Genomic DNA, 22,424 nt, shown 5'->3' with positions numbered 1-22,424 from the left:
CCCCATGGTTTGATCCTTCTCTTCACTCCAGAAAGATCACTCCTCCATCTGAGTCCACCCAAGAACTCTGCCCTCAGTCCTCAAAGAGAAATCCATCCCACCCTGTCCTTCAGCTGGCTTTCCACCTAAGCCACCAACTTAATGCTCAACACCTCTTGCTTTTTACTCCTTCTTGCCTCATTTTGACTTCCGGCATTACCCTCCCAAGAAAACAAAACCTGGGAGCTACAATCTTCCTAACTTCTTCTTTTGTGTAACCACAGCTTTCTGTTCTTCATCTCCTTGCCTCACCTCCCAGCCGTGCTCCATCCAGCTCTTCCCAGGGTCGCACTGAGACTTCTCCACATACTTTAAGACTAGAAGTTACCAACAATGTTCTCCTTCCAGGAAGTCTGTCTTTCCAACCTTCTACCCCAGTGATCTGCTCCTCAAGAGTTTCCCCAAAAGCCCCTGGAGCTAAGGTGCAGCACATGCAGCAAAATCCCTGCAGTAGAGCTATTTGCAGTCTTAGGTACAACAAATTCCTGCAAGGAATCCACTCAAGGTAGCTCTGCCATCAGCAGAATGCCTGTGGTCGAAGCATTGAATCACTGGGGCCTCCAAGACCTCCTTGGTCATTCCAAGACCTCCAAGATCACTGAGTCCAACCTTTGACCAGAGCCCACCATGCCAAACAAACTGTACCATCAAGTGCCACATCCACCTGCTTTCGGAACACTTCCAGGGATGGGGACTCCACCATCGCCCTGGGTGGAGCAGGTGGCCCAGCACCCTCATCCTGTAGATGAACCCTGATTAAATGAAAGCAAATTTGCAAAATGAAGAGTTGTATCTGTACCCTAAGCTGTGCTGAAGCACTTCCCAGTCTTTGTGGATGAAGGCAGGGGAGAAGCAGCCCAGAGAAGGGAGAGGTGACACATTTCCTGCTCCCACAGCTCAGAGTCGAGCAGGTTCAGGTTCAGCAGCACATCCCTGAGCCACGTCCAGCCCACCGTGGTCAGATGTTACCTGTGACACCCCTGGGGTGTGAGAGAATTGCACAATGCACATCCTGTGTGCACGTGACTCTGCCCTGGGCACAGAGAAGAGGTGGATCATTTTCACCCTGGGCTGTTCTCCAACCTCACTTTTAGAGCTGTGATCTCCACAGATCCTGCTGGAACACCGACCTGGGTGTCAGGAACTGCCACTGCTGACTTCAACACCCACGTCACCGTCAAGTCCTGCCACTGGTACCAGTTCCCCAGGTCACAATAGAGAGACCACACACCCAAGGCCCTGCTGCTGTCCCCAGACTCCAAACTAAACCAAACAAAACCAGTTCCAATTCTGTCAGGCAAGCACAGCCCATCACAACGTGCCCAAACTTGAGCCAGCAGGAAAATTTCCTTCCAGGATAAAGCAAGACTTAGGTCACTGGCCACAGGTAACAAACCCTGGAGTACAGGAAAGCTCTGGTGTTTTGAGGGACATGGACCACACAAGGCTCTGCCTCATTAATCCTCTGAGATGATTGATTGTCCTCAGCAAGGTTCACAACTCTGGAAAGAACAGAAGCTGCACATCTGCATGATCCAGCCAAATCCAGCTGCTCGTACTTGCACAGCAGTCTCCTAAAACACTGCAATGGCTCCAGAGCCTGTCAGGGCAATGTCCCACTCCTGCAGTTGCACAAACACTCAGGGCACTGGGTGCTCAGCTGCAGATGGTGAGAGACACAAGGCAACTTTTCATGTCCCACACTGTGCTGAAGCACAACCCTCCTCGTGGTGCCACCAGGCAGAGGATGCAGCCTGCAGTTCACCAGGAGAACCAGGAGCCATCCTGCAAGTGACTTTGTTACATACAGAGAAAGCTTGAATCACACATTTTGCTGAAAAAACATGTTCAGTCCTCTTAAGCAATGTTCAGAACAACCTGGGATGGACTGGATCTCTGGGATAAGGAAGGCAGCAGGATAATTCCTCAAGTCTCAAGGACCAGCTCCACTGGGAGGCAGGGAATCCACCTTTTCTTCCTGCCAACTCCAACCCAACCACCACCAACCTGCACAATCCTGCACACACAGGGCAAGGTGAGGGACCAAGCTTTCACGTTAGGTGTAATAGAAAAACATTCTTTACTCTGCAAGTGTCTTTACAAATATATATTTATATATTTAAGCCCATTTCGGGCCACAAAAGCCCATAAAAAACAACCAGTACCTTTCTGAACAAGAGAAACTGCGGGGCAGAAGCCTGAGGTGACAGACACCCACACAGGAGCTGCTCTGGCGCTTCTCTGAAGGCCTTTAGTTAGCACATAAAACCATCTCAAAAATCCTTTGATGTGAAAGGAGGGGCACCATTCTTACCCCACTTTCACCACTCTCTGTATGAGGTAAACTGGGATCACTTTTACATCATCACTTTAGAAAGGAGATGTTGTATCCTGAAGACCAGCTTTTCCAAAGAACATTTGTGAATGGGTTAAAAAGGTAAGATGTGTGGATCCAACCATAATGTGCTGTTGTCTCAAAATAGAAGAAGTTGATACTAAAAAGCTATTCCAGATACATACAAGTACAAACACTAGAGCTGGTCAGAAAGATTAATTTTCAACATTTTGTTAAAAGCAGGGAAAATTTTCTGCAGTGTGTTTTTTTCATTTCCCCTCTCCTCACTTTTCTACCAGTTCCATAAACCCTTCTGAAAAAAAATCACGTGTCTGCTGTCAGAGTGCAAAGTCCATCCAAATCTCATGTTTCAGTTCACTATCTCTACACTTTACAAATCCTGATGGCAAACCAAAAGGTCTCAATTTAACTTAGCAAAAGTGATATCTAGAAAATATTCAACACCAAGAGGTCTTACAAAAAAACTTGAGACTACTAAGGCATTCTAAGGCACAGTGTTTTGGAAGAAGTGCTTTCTCCCTGTAGTGTTGCTTTATACACATCATGTGTGTGAGTCCAAGGGATGCAAGGAGCTGCAGGTGGATGCCATGGCTTCTCCCAAGCAGGGAATTCCATCTTCTGCTGCTGTTTCAGACGTAGGCTCCCAATGCTGCATGAAATTCAGTGAGACATTGCACCAGCTGCTGAAACTTGGGTCTCTCCTCAGGATCTAGGGCCCAACAGCAGGCCATCACAGCAAACCTGCAACACAGAGGCACAAGGAGCACAGGGGAACTGTGTCAGCCAGGCAACCACAGCCCCAGCCTGAAAGGCAAAACAGCATCTGCCACTGGGAAATTGGCTGAGCAGCCAGAGAGAGACAAGGAGCCCTGCATCTTATGGTTCATAATGCTGAACAGCTCCTTCCAAGGATGGACACCTGGAATGATGAGCAAAGGGGCTGTCACCAGAGGTCCTGGCTTGATTTAGGACATAACCCATGGCAATCCAGGAAGGAGCAGTACAGAGTTCACTGGAAACTGCTCAACTGCTATAAAAGCATGGAATGGTTTGGGTTGGAAGGGACCTTGAGATTACCCAGTCCCACCCCTGCCATGGCCAGGGACACCTTCCACTAGCCCAGGTTGCTCCAAGCCCTGTCCAGCCTGGCCTGGAACACTTGCAGGGATGAGGCAGCCACAGCTGTTCTGGACAGCTGTGCCAGGGCCTCAGCACCCTCACAGGGAGGAATTCCTTCCCAATATCCCATCTAACCCTGCCCTCTGGCAGTGGAAAGCCATTCCTCATTGTCCTGTCACTCTACCCTTTGTCCCAAATCCCTCTCCTGCTCTTCTGGAGCCTGTTTAGGCATTGGAAGGAGCTCTAAGTTCTTCTCTGGTCCAGGCTGAACACTCTCAGACTGTCTCCAGGGCAGAGGGGGCTCCAGCCATCAGAATATCTCCATGGCCTCCTCTGGACTCACTCCATCAGCTCCACTTCCTTCTGATGCTGGGGACCCCAGAGCCAGAGTTCCACGAGCAACGTTTACCCCAGGGTTTGCCTGCCAGGCAGAGCAAACAGGCAAGGAAAGGCAGCCCTGGCTGTCTCTTTGGGCAGCCTGGCTCAGCACCCCAAGCAGAAAGCAGGAGCTTTCTCCTTCCCCAGCAGAGGCACTCACAGTTCATCGGGGCAGTTGATGGGCTGAGCTATTCGATAGCCATCCTTTAAATAAGCTGCCATCTCGAAGGGGTCGATGTCCACGTAGGGGGTCTGGCCCAGGGTCATCAGCTCCCACAGTGTCACCCCGAAGGCCCACTGCAAAGGAACAGTGCAGGCATTAACACAACATTCTGAACCCCCCAGAGCTCCTCCAGCCAGCCCACAGAGTCAGCTGTGAGGGGGATCACTGACCAAGACAATGACACACAGTAAGAATGCTTTACATTAATGCTCTCTATATAACCAAATTCAACATGTCTTGAACTGGGCTAATGAAAAATCACAGAACTGGTGATAAATTGCCCAGAGAAGCTGTGGCTGCCCCATCATCCCTGGAAGTGTCCATGGTCAGGCTGCATGGGGTTTGGAGCAACCTGGGCTAGTGGAAGGTGTCCCTGCCCGTGGCAGGGAGTAGGATCCAGATGGTCTTAAGGTTCCTCCCCACCCCAAACCAACCTGTAATTCTACAAACTTAAAATCTTACTACACTAAGACATCAGTGCTTAGAAATCATGCATTTTTAAACATGAAATTACAGAACACCTAAATTTAAATTACTGAACATTAAATTATTATCTCCTATAAAAGTTATTTTTTACATTTTACTTCTTTAAAATGCCTCAAAAATCCTCCAAAAAGTCTGCAAAATTCAAAGGATCAGAAATGAAATTATATTTTTTTTATTCCAAATAATCTGTATATTTGGAGAGTATGTTCAGGAACAGGAGTCAGGAAAAAAAAAAAAAAAAAGAGATTTCATCTCAGTAAACCTGATCAGGATTCAACACATTAATCTGGCAACCCTTGCCAGAAGGAGCTTGAAGTGATGAAAAATCCATCTATGAATCCACATACAAACAGAGTACAAGGAAAATGATTTATTATCTGGTATCCAGAGACCCAAGAGACCAAACAGAGATGGGGTTGATACTGCACGCTCGTGACTCACTACTCAAGCTACACATCATCATTCATTAGAAAGGGGCAGAATCATGCAAGGCTCACACAATTCTTGTTTTAATCAAGAGAAATCCCACTCACTGCCTTGACCCAAGCCTTAGGGAAGGGATATTTTCAGGTGGGGAGGGCAGAGGGAGAGATGTGGCCCCACTCCAAACAGCCACTGAAGGAAACAAAGCCCCTTTTTAGCTGCAGAGGAGAAGGGTGCTGAGGGACAAGGGGTGATCATGAAGATGAGAGAGTGATTCAAGCAAAACCACTCTGGGAATACAGCTGTTCTAATTCCATAGGTAGCTGCATAAAAATGGCATGAAGAGATGCAGAATTTCACATCCAACAGCAGGAAAAAACACAGAATTAAGATTCAGCAGGAATCGTGGTTTGTTTTCCTACACTCTGGCTGACTGATAGAGCTGTTGGCAGGGGAGCAACACATTATTGGGAAAGTTTCAAGCCAGCAAACACATTTGAAAGAAAGTCATCCAAAAAGCAAGCCTGGAACACATCCCCTGGCATCTCTGCAGACACAGACACTGTTTGTACCAGACTTCATCACCCATTCCCTGTTACATGCAATGGATCACTGGGTTTGTTCCTACCAAACCCACAAAAACATCTGACATCAGCTTTTTATGAAAGGAGTCCAGGTAGATGCAGAGCTGATATTTAGGGCACATGGTGTTTTCTACACCCAGAAAAACTGTTCAATTTTGAACTCTACAAAACTCAGATGGCCACGTGTCTGCAGTTAGAATTGGGGTGTTAAAAGGTGGGTGGCATTTATCCCTAAGCAATGAAAAAAGTACTTCTGGTTAAAATGGGCTGGAAGAGAGGCAGAATTGCAGTGGAGTTTTCAAAAATTGCTACAATAATGAAATACAATACATTTACTCATCCTAATAAAATTCCACATCTCACTGCTGCTGTTACATAAGCTTTGATTTCCCAGTTCTCACGAACAGTAATTGCTTTCATGTCCCAGATTTTTTTAAAAAAGAAAAGATAAAAAAACCCACCATTTGATGGAGTTCATTTAGCTCTCTAAAAACATGCTTTTACAGGCAACTTCCATTTCCTCTTCTGTCTTCAGGCTGGATCTAACACAAGCCCCCATGTGTTTTCCAATTAATACACATGTGGAGCACAACTGGCACCTTCCCTTCCTTCCTCCTTCTCCTTGTTTACATGGCTGCAGCACTAGTACAGAGACCATGGAGGGAAAAAAACCAACCAGAACTTCTCTAAAGTTTCCCAAACTGGCACCAGACCACTGTCCTGGATGGGATGCATCCTAGGGAACAAGCTGAGGTCACTGCAACACTGCTCTTATCTCTGAAAGGTCACCCCAGCTGGGAGATGTTCCTAGCCACTGGAATGAAGGCATCTTCTGGAAGAGCTGGGATTTGGGGGACTATGGGCCACACAGTCAAACACCAGCTCCTGCTAATGTCAGGGAGCTCACTCCCATGTCTGTGAAGCACTGGGATGTCTGGGAACAGCCAGTGTTCCCAGGTTTATCAAGGGAAGCTGTGCCTGACTGGATCTGTGCTGAGCAGACAGAGCACAGAGTGAGGAATGGATGCCCACCTGGACTTCCAGAGGGTGCTGGGGCACTGCCCAGGCTCCCCAAGGAATGGGCACGGCCCCAAGGCTGCCAGAGCTCTGGGAGCATTTGGGATTGTTGGGGTGTCTGTGCAGGGCCAGGAGCTGGACTGGATGATCCTTGTGGGTCCCTTCCAAGCTGGAATACTTTATGAAAAGCAGACTAGTCCCAGTGCAGCTCTCTGAACTGAGTGTGTTCCCTGCCAGTACTCCCAAGGGAAAAGGGAACAAGGGACACTTCTGCTGTGCACAAAGGGCCTGACTGAGCCCTGAACCACCTGCCACGAGCAGCTGATGCAGGAGTGGGAGCAGAGATGCTGCTCTGAACAAGCCACTGTTACCTATCCAGTGCCATGATCTCCTGCCTCCAGCTCTGGCGTTCCCAACATCAGAAGAATGTGGGAGCTGCGGGAGTGAGTCCAGAGGAGGCTACAGAAAAGGCTGGAGCATCAGTGCTCTGAAGCCAGGGTGGGGAAACTGGGGGGTTCACCTGGATAAGAGAAGGCTCCAGCGAGACATCACAGCACCTTCCAGAGCCTAAAGAGGCTCCAGGAGAGCTGGAGAGGGACTGGGGACAAGGGATGGAAGGACGGGATAAGGGGGAATGGCTGCACACTGCCAGAGGCAGGGTTAGATGGGATATTGGGAAGAAATTGTTCTCTGTGAGGGTGGGGAGGCCCTGGCAAAGGGTGTCCAGCAGCAGCTGTGGCTGCCCCATCCCTGGAAGTGTTCCAGGCCAGGCTGGACAGGGCTTGGAGCCACCTGGGACAGTGGAAGGTGCCCCTTTCCATGGCAGGGAGTGGAATTAAATGGGCTTTAAAGGTCCCTTCCAATCCCAACCATTCTGGGATTCTGTCATTCTCCAACAGCTGAAAAAAGAGCAAAATGTCAACAAAACACATTTCCAAAACGGAAATGGGGGAAAAAGACCCTCACCACATCACTAGCACTGGAGAACTCATTGTTGACCAGGCTCTCCAGGGCCATCCAGCGCACGGGCCTGTTCTCGTTGTCCCCCAGGCAGTGGTAGTCCATGGGGAACAGGTCCCGCGACAGCGCGTTGTCCGTGATCTTCACCTGCAGCGCGTCGTCGATGCTGGGCACAGAGAACAGCAGGTCAGTGTGGTGCTGTGATCTCAGGATTTACCCCAGAGCCCTGGGCTCCTCCCCTGATGATCCCTCCCAGTGTGTCAGTCTTCCTTTCCCCTCCCTGACCCTTGCTGAGCACTGTCTGTCAATCCTGGAATTCCAGAAGGGCATTGAGTGATTGACAGATTCAAAGGATGCCCTCTACCCCTGGGGGGCATTGGGCCATCCAGGTGTCCTTTGTCCCTTGAGACCTCCTCTCCTGTACCTGGCTGGTGGGATTCCTACCCCTTCCCTCCCCTCTTCCCCAGGTTAAAAGAGCCAGCAACCACGCTGTCTGGGAGTTCTGTTGGAGGAGTTGCTGGATTCAGAGGCCTGTGGGCCAGGAATGAAGCTCTGGATTAAAACCCTCCATCAGAACCGACTGCTTTCCTTCTTCATCACCTTAAAGCTTCTTCATCAGAGGGAAACCTGAGCTCCTGCATACCTCCAAACACCCAGCTGCAGCATCCAGCTAGCCAAAAAAGTGTCTCTGGGGTGAAACACCACAGTGCCACCATTTGGTTCAGCAGCAAGGGCCAGACAAGCTCAGGCACGTCCTGTCTGCAATATTGGTAACATTCCAATAGGTCAGCAACCCCACAGCCAACAGCTCTGCCCAGCCCCAAGGGGCACACTCAGCATCTCACTGGGGACTGCTAATCCACAGCTCGGGCACTGGCACTCTCCTGCATCAAGATATGCTTACTCTGTGATTAGCAAATATTATCACAGCACCAGTTCATTCTGTGCCAACTGATAAGCACTAGAAAAATCAGCAGGCTTGATTCAATAAAACCAAACACTTACAAGTGTGAAAAAACACTGTTAAAGCAAACAAGTAACTGCCTCAAGTTACTCCTGCTCTTTTGGAGATCCCCTATCAGAACAATTAAACACTTTGCAGCTCTAGTACCTCTGTGGCAATAATGAGGCAAAGATCTAAGCAAAGAAAGAGCCAGTAATATCTTTAACCAGCCAGCACCCTTTGTGGTCCAAAAGCACATCTCCAATCAAGCCATCTGCTGAAAAAGTCTTTATTTCCTCCATAAAAGATATTGATGCTTGTCAGAAACAGGGTACTAAGGGAAACTTACTTTAATCAAGAAAAGATGACTCAAAACAGCACAGAGAATCTGCCCCCTCTGGGGTGTGATTCAAACTCTTTGAACCTAAAACTGTGTGCAATAAAGTTCAGTGTTCTCATAAACAGCTGACTTCAGAATATGGCAAAGATGTTGCCTTCAACACTGTATGACAAATATACAGAAGGAACACTGGGGTGGGGGTATTGTAACAAACTGGTTTTTGTTGTCTTCTCATCTTGCCAATTATTTATTTTGATGAGAAAAATGAAATATAAATGCTCTGTATGCTTTTCTCTTTACTATTTCAGATACCTTTTTTTTTTCTATGCACTTTCAGGCCAGTTCATTATCCTCAAAATTTACACAATAGGAAATTTCCTATCTAGTCTTTCTTAAGAGGTCAGAGAAATTCCTAGAAGACCTGTTTGAAAACAAATGCAATGCAAAGGCCATTTCCCCAGCAATTAGAGAGCCCTGGACTTGTGTAACCCTCATGTCCACTGTAATTGGACCTGGCTGTGCCATGGGCACATGAGACCACAAGCATTTCCTCCCTTAAACCTGCCAAGATCACTTGGAATCTTGGCTCCCTTCCCAAAATTAGGAGATGGGTCTGATGCATTTCCCAGCCTTTCACCACCCAGAGCAAACCTGGAGAACAAAGAGGGGCTGGTGGAACCAAGTCCTTCAGGGGACCTTGGCTGCTGGCACCTCTTTCTCTTTCCAAACATAAAGCTCCAGGAGATGTCCCTGATGTTTGTGATCTCTGTCTCCTTAGTCCTCAGTGTGCTCAGCAGTGAGGAACAGCAACAGGAATTAGGAACAGGATCTGTGAGGAGCCCATCACACTGAGCATCCTGATGGGGCACAACAGCAGAGACTGTGGTCACTGAGTGACTGAGCTCCTAGAAGGCCACCAAACACCTCCACAGCTACATTCTGGAGTGTATTCCAACCTGAAGATGCTCTCAAACCCCTCTCTGGCATTCCTGCCATTCCAGAGCACATTTGTATCTATCCATCATTTGGCAACTAAAAAATCTACCAAAGAACAAAATCTTTAACTGAGTTTTTAAGGAGAAAAATGAAGAAAACCAACTTCAAACAAAAATCTATCCATTGCTAAATTGTCAAAGATACTCCAAGTTTTTATTAAAGTTGAAGAAAGCTTTAACTCTTTTCAAGCCCTTGAAAAAGTGATAGACAAACCCAGCTGAAGCATTTACAGAGAGGATGTTCTGTATCCTTTAGAACCACAGCTCCTGGTTTCCTTTGCTTTGGGGGAAAACCACTTCACTGACCCCACCAGTGACCCCAACCCTGCATTCTGAAGGGGAGCTCAGGCTGAGTGCAGGGAGCAGCAGCTGCAGAGGGGACAGTACTTACACACAGTTCCTTGCAGCCAGGTCTTTGTGGATGACCTCCCTCCTGGCCAGGTAGCTCATCCCACAGGCAATCTGGATGGCCATATGCACCAGATCCTGCTGGGAAATTGCCTGCAAGAGCCCAGAGCAGCAGCCATCAGCCTCTTCAGCCCAGCACCTGTAGAGTTACTGGGTTTGCTGTGTCCCAGTGCCCCCACCCCTTCCAGTCCCCACAAACACAAACACCTATGGGCACTCATGATGGTGCCTTACTCGAAATTTTAACTTCTTTTTTTGACATGCCAAGGGAAAATACTTCCATCTTGCAAATGCCTCACTCTTTGTACCTACTTTTCCTTTGACTGGAAGTGGACATAGGGAAAAATGGTCCATTTTACCCCTTCCCACACCTTTTTCACTTTGTTTCCCTGCAAAGCAGCTAATTCCAGGCAGCAGCACAGTCAAAATCCTTGTTGCTCTCCAAAACCATTATCAAAGGCTGTTGCTTCAGCTCCTTTTACAATTTCACAGTCCCATCATAATTAAATTCTTGCATGTCTTTATAGCTTGGGATACCAAAAGTAGTATCAAAAAATCTGAAATTTCTCCATACACGACTTCCCTTAATTTAATCCACAACTTTCTCTATTTGTTGCTATAATTTCAGGATGCATTAATTGAGCTCCTACCCTAATGAGAGGTGACAGCTTCCTGCCCTCTGAACATCCAGGAATGCTTTCCTGGTGGGAAGCAAGGCAAACACTTGCTGGGGAGCCACCTCTGCAGTTCTCCTGGATCACACTGAACAGGAGAGTGCCACAACCATTCCTCTGGTGGCACAAACTCAGGTGCCAGAGCAAATGAAGATTTAATGGGCACAAAGTCCCAGATGCCCAAGGGTACCTGAGGATTGTTGGCCTCCACCAATTTGCACTGTCTCAGGAAGAGTTTAAGGTTCCCCCAGTTCATGTAGGGCAGCAGCACCATTGGTTTCTCTCCCTCCTCTATACAGACATGAGTGATAGGCAGCAGATTCCTGGAAGACACAGAAATTCCTAATGTTATGGAGCTGAAATTTGATTAAAATACTTTTGATTCCTAAACACAGCAATAAAATGAATTCGACATGAAAGAAAAGCATTAATCTTGTATTAGGAATTGCAGAGCACAATGTGTCCAATTAGCTGAAGCCCTAGACAGTACTTTTAATAAATGAAATATTTGACTACTTTCCTCCAAATGTTTCCACTTGGTCCAAGAGGGCTGACATAAATTGTTGTGAATACAGGGGAATACACAGAAGTGCTATATCCTAAACTGGGAGGTGCAGCACTCTAAATCTATTACAGATATAAAATATATACTTCTAGTACAGCAGTTAAACAAAAAACAGTCAGAACATCATGTTTGATCCACTGCAAAGTGACAGAACAGAAAATTTTAGCTGTGAATCAGCCACTTTAAGGGGCTTTCCAAGCTTTTGGTGGCTCAGGTAACCCTCCTGCTGCACATCTTCCTTAGAAGAAATATAATACATAATATATCTATCAACATGTAAATTCATAGAAACTCAAACCAAACTGGACACAGCTTCAATTTCCATTAATCACTTTTTAAAATAGCTGTATTTTCCATTGAAAACCATCAGCAAAGTCACCAACAACTTACCGTTGTTTTTAATTTTGAAATTTTTTATTCTTTCCTGAAAATTTCTCACAGCCAGGTGTCACCTCGATGAGCTCTGGAGACCCATGAAGGTCCCAGCTTTATAGGCAGTGTAGGGAAGAAAAGCTTTTTGGACTTTTTTAAAAAAGCTTGACTTAAAAAAGGGAGGAGAACAGCTCATTAGGAATGATGAGAGCAGGTCAAGTTAATTTTGTTTCTATTTTAGGTATGTTTCACCAAAAACCTGCTACTCCTCTATTTTAGGCAAGGCCTTTATTATATAAGGCTGGGAAAGTCCAGCCTGGAGAAGGATCCAGAGAGAACTCAGAGCTTTTTCCAGTGCCTAAAGGGGCTCTAGGAGAGCTGGAGAGGGACTTGGGACAAGGGATGGAGGGACAGGACAAGGAGGAATGGCTTCCCACTGCCAGACAGGGATAGATGGGATTTTGGGAAGAAGTTCCTCCCTGTGAGGGGGGTGAGGCCCTGGCACAGTTGCCCAGAGAAGCTGTGGCTGCCCCTGGATCCCTGGAAGTGTCCAAGGCCAGGCTGGACAGGGCTTGGAGCAGCCTGGGATAGTGGAAGGTGTCCCTTCCCACAGCAGAGATGAGCTTTAAGGTCCCTTCCCACCCAAACCACCCTGGCATTCCATGATTCTACAGAATTCCCAACAAAGAGCTCCCTCTCCCCAGGGAGCTTTAGCCCAGGTACTTCCACCTCACAGTGACGTGGATTTGTCACCCTACCTGTGGTGAAGCCCTCTGAGTTTGCAGCTTTCTGTCAGCATCATTGTCACTTGCACCTCCGAGGCTTGATCTGAGGAGAAAAGGAACCACAGATAAACTTTGGAAACAAATCAACAATTAATTAAAACTCAGTCCAGATCTTCAAGTCACTTAAGGTCGCTTGAGCACGAACAGAACTTGTTTGCCTCCTTTCTTAAAATGGCACTTACAAAAAGCCCCAAAGTTCGAGGCCAAGTTCTGAGGCTCATTTCTGCTTTAAGGAGAGGGGTCAAGCCCAGAAGGGAAATCAAGCACATTCCAGGGGCTGACAGGCTGTGGCTCTGCACTTCCTGACAGCTCCTGGGCAGGCACAAGCCAGCTGCACTGGGCAGCATGGTCCTATCCTGCCCATGGAAGAAGTGGGATGTGCCAAATGCTCCCAAGCACAAATGTGCTCCAAGGACTCTGCTTTGCTGCTGAGGTACCACTCCAGGTACACTTGTGTTTATTGCCCCATGGCTGGAGGCTGTTTATGTCCACATTTACTTATTTCCTTGCACTCTGCTTGACACACTTGACTCTTGGGAATCTTAGAACTGTTTGCTGTTCTCTCCCCCACCTTTTAGAATGAATAAATAAATAAAACCACTGCTGCCAGCTAAAATTCAGCCACCTGTGATAACTCCAGCAACCCAAAGCAATTGGAGATATACTGGGCAGAAGGACAGGTAGTGCCTGGAACCCCTTTCCCACCACTCTTTGTGTATTTGGGGTTTTTTCCCCCCCTTGGTGGGCAAGAACCTCCAGGGAAGCTTAAGGAGACATCAACAAGAGCTCTCCCAATCCCACCCCCCTCACACCTGGGAGCATTTTCTGTGTCTGCCTCATGCTGGGACTAGTTCTGGCAGGGAGCTGGCACAGGAGAGCCTAGCACAGCCCAAGGAGCTCTCCTTGCTGCACCAGGGGGAATTTACATGTCCTGGATGAGTCAAGCCAAGGTTTTACTGCCCTGGGAGGAAGAACAGACAAGAAATCTTCTGCTCTTTTCCCTCCTCCAAGGTCTGATCCTGCTCCCTGTACAGCCCTGACACCCTTTCCTACCTGAGCCTGAGCCCTGCAAAAGAAAACAGGACTCTGGCTGGACAAAGAGTGATGGGAGCACTCTGGAGAAGCTCAGAGGTGCCACTAAATTAGTGACAATTGTGGTGGCATATTACAGGTATATATGTGGTGTATTATGGGATGCATCAGCCAGTGCTTTTGGGCCCATCACTACATGGGCTTTGAGAGGCTGGAGCTTCTCCAAGGAAGAGAACAGAGCTGGGGAAGGGGCTGGGGCACCAGGGACAGCTGAGGGAGCTGGAAAGGGGCTCAGCCTGGAGAAAAGGAGGCTCAGGGGGGACCTTGTGGCTCTGCACAACTCCCTGACAGGAGGGGACAGCTGGGGGTGGTCGGGCTCTGGTCCCAGGGACAGGAGGAGAGGGAATGGCCTTGAGTTGCAGCAGGGGCGGATCAAACTGGATATTGAGGAATATTTATTGACAGAAAGGATGGTCAGAAATTGGAACAGGCTGCCTGGGGCACTGGTTGAGGATTTAAGTCTGGAGGGGTTTAAATCTGTGTGGAAGTGGCACTTGAGGACATGGCTCAGTGGTGGCCTTGGCAGTGCTGGGAGAATGGTTGGACTCAATGGTCTTGGAAGGTTTTTCCAACACAAACAAATCTGTGATTCCCTTCTATTTGATAACAACTCTGTATGTGGGGATGGTACAAACAGGTTCTTGCAGTGCAGGAGACACTGAAGCCATGGCCAGCTGAAGTCTGGTCTGCACTCCAACAGAAGCCCTATGGGATGGTCACCTGATGAATTCGATAATGCATGAGACAAAAAGCCTTGGAAAGAGGAAAGAAAAGCCAAGATCCTACCTTAAAACAAAGTTACACAGCCCTGAATGACTGAATCAGGCAGTTCTAAAAGCCAGTATTAAAAATGGAGGTGGAAAAGCAGATTCTGAGAAGTCAGAGGAGCAGGTGACCTGTACAGAGCTTCAGTAGTAATTACAGGGCCCAAAGACATCAACCTCTTCACCCAGCACATGATGAAGGCAGGAAAGAGATTCCTGGGTGTGAGTTTAAGCTGATTAACTCCTCACACACTCTCTGGCCCTGTGCTTGCTGAACTGGTTTTAATTATAAGAGCCACCAAGCAATAATTTGAAGCTTTAAATCAGAGATTGTTTCAGAGTGGATTTCAGATCTACAGAACGAGTCAGGCTGGTTTGGACAATGCATCCATTCATCTCCTCCTGGTGACTCTTCTGCCAAAGCCTTTCCCTTTCCAGCACTCAGGGAAGTTTCCAGCAGGTCAGTGTTGTTTTCTCTCCAGGTTATAGTGGTTGGGCACCCAAAAGGATGATTGACTCCCAGGCAAGTATATACGGAAACTGAAATCTTATCTTGTGAAACAGTCCCCCCATCCATATTGTGTTTGCTTATCAATATTATTTCCTTGTTTTCTGCATGAAAAAAACCTTACCCAACACCAACAAATTCAACAGACTCAGAACAAACAATGTGTTCAAGGCTAATTCTCCCCTTGTTGAGACCAGTGCCAATTTAGAGCCACCACACAATTTGATTATTGTGGGTTTGTACCAGATATAATTCAAAACACAATATTAATCACCACTTCTTGGGAGTGATTCTTGTCAAAAGGGGGAAAAAAACACCAAAATACTGCTACTGCAACAGTCTCCATTGCAATCAGGCTTCCTTTTAAGGCATTTTCATCAGTTACAAAGGAAAAAGTTCAGTTAAACAAATTCTGTCACATTTAGTAGACTATAACCACTTTTGAGCAACCAACACACACATCTTCACAGACCAGGACAAAGGTGATTTTGGCAATATTACATTTTTTGTTGTGGAGGCCTGGTCAATCTGAGCATCCTGTATAAAAACCCTTAAAATCAATCCAGCACATTCTAGTTTTGATAAGAGAAACAGAGCCCCAGAGCCAAGCCAGTGATAGCTGTGCCACAGCAATCCCAGCTTGCTGAGACCTTTTTCCAAGGACATAGAGAGATGAATCCTACAGATTTCCTCTTCCTGCCTGGGTCAATGTATAATCCCAAATTCCCCAAACTGTGTCAATCCCTGAGTGCTACATGTAAGCACAGACACTTTGTTTTCTTCTCAGAGCTGTTTGTGCAGCCACTCAAACAGAACAGGGGAAGGATCCTGTCACACCCATGGGATGTAAAAATAAAAAGCCCAATGGCTTTTGTGGCTCCTTTTGTCTGCCCCAAATCCATGAAGATGTCAGATACAAGCACAGCCACAGAGGGGAGAGGGGGGAAAGCCTCCCACAGAGCCAGAAACCTCTGAAATGACAGCAGCTACTTGGAGACACAACTGAGGAGGTCCCAGTCTCCTCTTTATTAAATCTGGGCACCAGGAACAGCCCTGAATTTAAGTTGGGTGCTCCAAGGCAACAAGGACTCATTTCAAAACTTCCTTAAAGCCCTGAAAAAAGCTGAACTGAGATATTACCATTATTTGTGATTAAGAACATGTCAGTGCTCAGCAAATGGAGTTGCAGTTGGATACTCATGAGGAGCAGCCAGATTTCCACAAGGTGATCATGCACCAACAGCTGAGAAACCAAAGAGCAGCAACTTCAGGGAAGTTCAGAGGAAGATTTAACACCCAGAAATAATCCAGATACTCAGTTAGGATCAAAAAGGTCCAACTTTCAGAAGGTGCTTAAAACCAAGACTGAGATAGATGAATGAATTCCAGAGAGGAAGATGCTCTCCAAGCCCTGGTTTTACCCAAAAGCCTGGCTGTGAAAGGCTGCCCTGAGGCCCAGGGCAAGAACAAGGCAGGATTCCAAGCTCTGATGGAGCTGCAGGTTTATCTCCTGCTATCACAGGATTTCTATGCAGCCAGGCACAATGGGGCTCTTGGCACTGCTGGTTTTACAGAAGAGGTTGATCCCTCAGTGCTGGGATGTGCTGGGGCCCCTTCCTGGTTCATGAGGAGGAAAAACACCTATTCCATTTTTACCAACTTCTTAAAATCCAGCTGCAAAAACATATTTTAAAATGGTTGTTCTTTATCAATCACATGAATCATCAGGTGAGAAGATCTTGGGGAAGTTCTGTGATGACACTGAAGGGAAATGCCTGCTCTGAGACCAGGCACTCATCAGCTGCAGAGAACCAGGCTCTGCTTCACCAGGAAAAGTCACTCCACACCCCAGAGGACGTAGCAGAGATGAAAAGCAGCAATTACCTGGATATTCCAGTGGGGAACTGATTAGCTGGATGCTTTCATGAGTCACTTTGTAAGTCAGACCTCCCAGAGCCTCAAAACTGCAAGCACAGCTTAAGTGGGATCACAGAATCCTTTAGGTTGGAAAAGCCCTCCAAGATCAAGTCCACTCATTCCCCCAGTGCTGCCAAAGCCACTCCTAACCCATGTCCCCAAGTGCCACATCCACACCTCTGTTAAATCCCTTCAGGGATGGGGACTCCACCACTGCCCTGGACAGCTGTGCCAGGGTTGGACAGCCCTTTCTGGGAAGAAATTTTCCCTAATATCCAACCAAAACTTCCCCTGGAGCAACTTGAGGCAATTTCTTCTTGTCCTGTCTCCTGTTCCCTGGGAGAACAGACTGACACCCACCTCACCACAGCCCCCTCCCAGGCAGCACTACAATCTAAAAGACTTCTGGGTGTAGAATGAAACCTATTTCCTCAGAAGACAAAGCAGAACCTGAAAACCCATGTAACCACAGGTTTCAAAACTGAACTGAGTCCCATGTGAACTCTCTCACAGCCTGTAATAGTAGATTCTTGCAAGACTCCTGTCAGGAGCAGCTCTGCAAATGCTACAGTCAGGAGCTCCAAGGCTCCTGATGAATGTTTCCAACTGCAACATTTAAGAAGATGTTTTACCTGCAGCTTTTCTCATCTTTGGGCCATTTGTAATGGCTTGTTCCCCTGAACTTCCTCCTGTCTCACACTGCAAGGTAACACTTCCCCACCTCACAACACTTACACAACTCACTTTCTACACACCTGCCTGTTTTTTTTTTTTCACAAGCTTCTATTACCCTTATTATTTTTCAACCTTGTGGGCTTTGCCAAACATCCCATGACAAAGTGCACAAACTCCCATTATTGAAAGGTGACATCCACACAGGCAGGCACAGTGGTCACAGGAATTCAGAGTGCAGGACTAGAGCTGCTCCAAGTGATAAATGCTCCCAGTATCAACACATTCTTGTTAATTACTGCTGTTTCTGCATAGCAATTAATTAGGTAAAACTGCTCCCAAGGCAGAATTCCACCCCAGTTCAAAGAGAATGCATGCCTGAGTACTGCTTTAACCCCTCCACAGGAGTCTTTGGAAGCAATTCAACACCTGTGCTCACATCTGCTGCACAGGACATTTTTAATGCCCCTATCAGGTAACCTTCACCAGAAGGAAAGGCAAGAAGTCATGATCCAACCTGCTTTTTTCACAGGCAGAAAGGGAAGTAGACATAAAAAATATTTCAGCTTTCAAATTTCGAGGCTCCAGGAATGAGACAGAGCCAAGTGGAGCATCTGATCCCTCCTCCTGCCACGGACTGAGCACAGCACACTGTGCTCCTGTTTGTAGCTCAGAGCTGCAGGAGGTGTTCAGGTCATCCCTTCCACAAATCAGCATCCTCCTGCTTGACAAGGCAGCCCTGCATCCTACAGAATTCCAGTCTCTGGAAAGGTAAGACATGCACTCCAAACCACAGCAGGAGGAGGTTACAGCACAGGACACTGCACTTAGTCTTGACAAAATTCCTACAGTTCAGGATTTCTCTTCCAGTCCTGGTATCCAGGCACCAAGTATCAACCACATGAGTTTATTTTGCAAAGCAAGGCAGCTCACAATGACAAATCCAAGCCTAATTTTGATAAATCTTGGGATTGAGTCAACATGACACTGCTAAAATAGGGAAGGCTATTCTGGTTTTCCTACATTACAAATGCACATGCAGTTTTAAACCACAAAAAAGGGCAGAGAAAAGCAGGATTTGGGGATAGTCTTAGTTCCCTGTGTAACAGTGACACCAGAATCCAGGAAGCAGCAGCAAAGAGGAGGAAGTAAAAGGCTATTCGTTCAATAATCCCTTTAACTCAAAGTGAACCTGAAAGTGTTAAGTAAGTTGAAAGTGAAACTGGGAGAGAGAGACATGACTGATGTCCTGGTCCAAAGGTCAAGGGACAGCACATAATGAAAGTGATATACAAGTAGAGATCTTAACTGTTTATAATTTAAAGTGCCCTGCAGGTGAATATCTTTTAGCACATGGAATAATAAGCCTTTAAATTATATAGCACAATACTTTGGAAATCATCCCCTCAGTATTTTCTGAAGCATACTGTACTGGTTTAGATGTCTTATGGGATTTTCTTAAAGAACTAGGATTAAATGACAAATCAAGTGCATTTCTGATAGTCAGAAATTTGCTACTTATCCTAAATTCTTTAAATTTAAGTATCTTCCTTTAAAAAGACACTCAAGAATTTAGCTCAGATGAGCAGTAACTCTTGATTTTTATTTTTTTTGGCATAAACTATATTCTTCAGAAACAGGAGCCTGCACTCAGATTTTGGAAGATTAAATACTTTTGAACAATTAATTCAAATACTGTGTGTTTAAGGTACAAACTTAAACCTAGAACTAGTTTCACAAGGCTGTGCTTTTTAGGAATGAACTGCCCAGAAGAGCAAATTCCATCAATTGAAACAATTAACACAAACCCCTTGAGAACAACTATGATTGCTCCAAGGGGTACCTGTTCAGTGTGAACAAGAAGCCTTCATCTTGGTTAACACAGAGCTGCTTGTCCCCACTTAAATCCCCTTAAATGTGCCCACTGCTTTCTCCTGCTTGGCACAGCCTGAATTCTCAGGATTTCTACTCCTACACCTCCCAGCTGCATGAAGTCCTAAAGGGTCACCAGTCTTGCAATCCTGGAATGGTTTGGGTTGGAAGGGATCTTAAAGCTCATCTCACTCCACCTCCTGCCATGGGCAGGGACACCTTCCACTAGATCACAATGCTCCAAACCCTGTCCAGCCTGGCCTGAGCACTTCCAGGAATGGGGCATCTCCTCTTAACTAGACTAGCAATAAATTTAAAAACTCTAAATAGTAAAATGTCAGAGATAGCCAAGAATGCTGAAAGTCTTTTAGTGACCTAAGATGACAGAACTCAAAGCTTTGTTAAAAGTTGGTAGAACAATAAAGTTTAAAGAGCTGACCTTTGTCAACACTCTGTTTCTAGTGCTTTCCATGGATGGTTTGTTTCCAAACACTCCTTCCTTGTACATCAGAAAAATGTTAAGTGGTTAGAACACGAAATGGGAGCAGCCGGGTTATCTTGAACAGCACACTCTGTTGTTTTTACCAAAAGTGTACCTTGGCCAGAACATCCTAAATGAGTCAGGGCTCTGCACAGCTCACCCTCACTTCATATGTTCCTGGAATAACACAATTCCATTTGTTTTGCTAAGAATTTTCTCCTTCACAGGAAAAGCACCATTAAACAATGTGTTCTTTAAATCAAAGGTGAAACTTGTGTGTTTTCTTCCTCCTCTGACATCAGATGATTTAAAAGATTCCCCAGAAAGGTTGGAGGGATCTGTTAAACCCTGGCAAGAGATGTAATGCCAGCTTGGAGAAGCATGCCATCAGAGACACTTCCCAAAACTGAGAGGGATTGGAAACCTCTAATTGGAAGGTGAAGCATTCCACCCTCATAACCCAATTTTTCTGTAAAACAAGAAACACAAAGAAGACAGCAAATGCCAGCTAAGTCTCTCATCTTTCTAACAAAGAACTCATTCAGGTTGTGTTGATCTAAAGATTCCAAAATCCCAAATATTCTAGATAACATATCCTTGTTCTTGCTGGCAATGACACACATCCCCAACCTCCATCAGTGTCTGAAGACAGAACAAAGGTGAATTTTCCTCTGAATGTCTAAGTGTGAAAGTAATTATGACTTTGAGCACTTTGCCTAGCAAATGAACACAGCGGAAGTGTGAAGTGCAAAGACAACAGAACAGCTGTATGGCCAACATGAAGGATGTAGGACAGTCTGAGCAAGTCACTTTTCCCCCAGAGCTTGGGATCTTTGCAGTCTGAAGTTATTAGAGGTTCCAGAAAGCCAAGAGAGATCCATTTTCCTTTGAAGCTCTCCTTGGCACAAGGCACTGCACATATCAGAAGGCTCAGGCACCCAGACACAGATGATACAGCCTTAAAAAAAAACTTTATAAACTCATCTATTTCATGAACCTGCATGTAGAAACTTTGTCACTGCCACGGGCATGTTACAACTTCCTCCCTGGAGTGAACTAAAGCTCCGTGAAAGAAAAAAATCTTTAAAGAATCTGGAGTAAAACCCAGGGATGAATCCTCCTGCAGCCAGTCTTTATAAGAGATGTGGTGTTGAGACTTCAAGAGAAGCATCTCCAACTTTTACACCCCTTCAATTTAAGAGCTACAGAACAAATAATCACTGAATCACTTCAAAAGTACTTTAATACCTTCATGAAGTGTTCAAATGAAAGACCCCAAACTCTGTGGCAGATGAGAAAGCAGTCAAATCATGCTGAACAAGCACACTCCAACCTATCCAACCCTGCACTGATATTGCCTAATCAGGCTCAAACTTGCTCTTTGGGAGTCTGACCTAATAGTTCTACTCCAGCCTGAGACAACAGGGAGTGCAGAATATTCCACGAAACTCTGGATGGGCTCTTCCACCTCTCAGGCAGGTCCAGGCTCTCTCAGTTTCCATGTATTACTGCTCCTTTAAGAGCAAATCACTCCAGAAGGGGAACAAGCACCAAGTTCACAGAAATCAGGGATCCTGTTTTCACTCTCCTGGTTTATAGCAAAGCCCTGCATCTCACTGGAGCTCTGGGAAACATCAGAGAGGGAGAGTGGGAAGTGCTGCTGCAGTTACTGCAGTCAACTACCTGTGCTTTTGATCCTTTGGGGACAACAATTAACCACAGGGAAAGAATACAGGGAAGAGACAAACTGACAGGGCTGCAATCACTCTCCCTCCAGAGCAGGAAATACCCACAGACAGAACGACTGCCTGATGAGCACAGCAGCTACAACATTCACCTTCCCCAGCACAGGAAATGGGAAAACTGACAGCACACTCCCTCTGCCCCCATTACTGGAAATCACCCCTCTCCAAAGGGTATGGATGCTGTAATACACTGGCAGCTGAAGGAGGGACTCATGAAAAGAGATCCATTGTGACAGGCACTGAGGGCATGACTTTTTTTCATGGGTTTTTATTCAGAAACCACTCCTTGGACAGCACAACCTGGACACCCACCTGAGTGGCACAGAGCTCTTCTCCTAACAGCCAACAAACCCAAACTCTTGGGTAATACTTGTTGGGCTGAGGAGGTTCAGCCTGGAGAACAAAATTTTCCGAGGATACTTTTCTGTAGCTTGTGGATTGTAAGAAATACTGAAACAGACTTTTGATCATGGCTTGCAGGGACAGGAAAAAGGGCAAAGTTTTAAACAGGAAAAGGGTAGATTTACATTTGATATAAGGAAGACAATTCTTTAAAAATTAATTATTTATTCTTCCTTATGAGGTCAGACACTGGCACAGGCTGCCCAGAGAAGCTGTGGCTGCCTCATCCCTGGAAGTGTCCCAGGCCAGGCTGAACAAAGCTTAGAGCAACTTGAGCTAGTGGAAGGTGTCCCTGCCCATGGCA

General features: G+C 46.3%; 1 protein-coding gene across 1 annotated transcript in view; it reads right to left on the bottom strand.

The window, feature by feature from the left end:
- Positions 1 to 2,131: 2,131 nt before the first annotated feature.
- Positions 2,132 to 22,424, bottom strand: part of RYK (receptor like tyrosine kinase) — a 55,365-nt gene continuing 35,072 nt past the window's right edge. The window contains exons 10-15 of the mRNA XM_050977799.1: positions 12,641 to 12,710; positions 11,136 to 11,268; positions 10,255 to 10,364; positions 7,592 to 7,751; positions 4,053 to 4,189; positions 2,132 to 3,136 (exon numbers count right to left, since the gene is read on the bottom strand). Of these exons, the coding sequence (XP_050833756.1) occupies positions 3,025 to 3,136; positions 4,053 to 4,189; positions 7,592 to 7,751; positions 10,255 to 10,364; positions 11,136 to 11,268; positions 12,641 to 12,710 (722 nt within the window). The 3' untranslated portion in view covers positions 2,132 to 3,024. The remainder of the gene's footprint in view (positions 3,137 to 4,052; positions 4,190 to 7,591; positions 7,752 to 10,254; positions 10,365 to 11,135; positions 11,269 to 12,640; positions 12,711 to 22,424) is intronic.

This window comes from Serinus canaria, chromosome 9, assembly GCF_022539315.1.
Source record: "Serinus canaria isolate serCan28SL12 chromosome 9, serCan2020, whole genome shotgun sequence".
Classification (NCBI taxonomy): domain Eukaryota; kingdom Metazoa; phylum Chordata; class Aves; order Passeriformes; family Fringillidae; genus Serinus; species Serinus canaria.
This window is presented reverse-complemented; position numbering and strand designations above follow the sequence as displayed.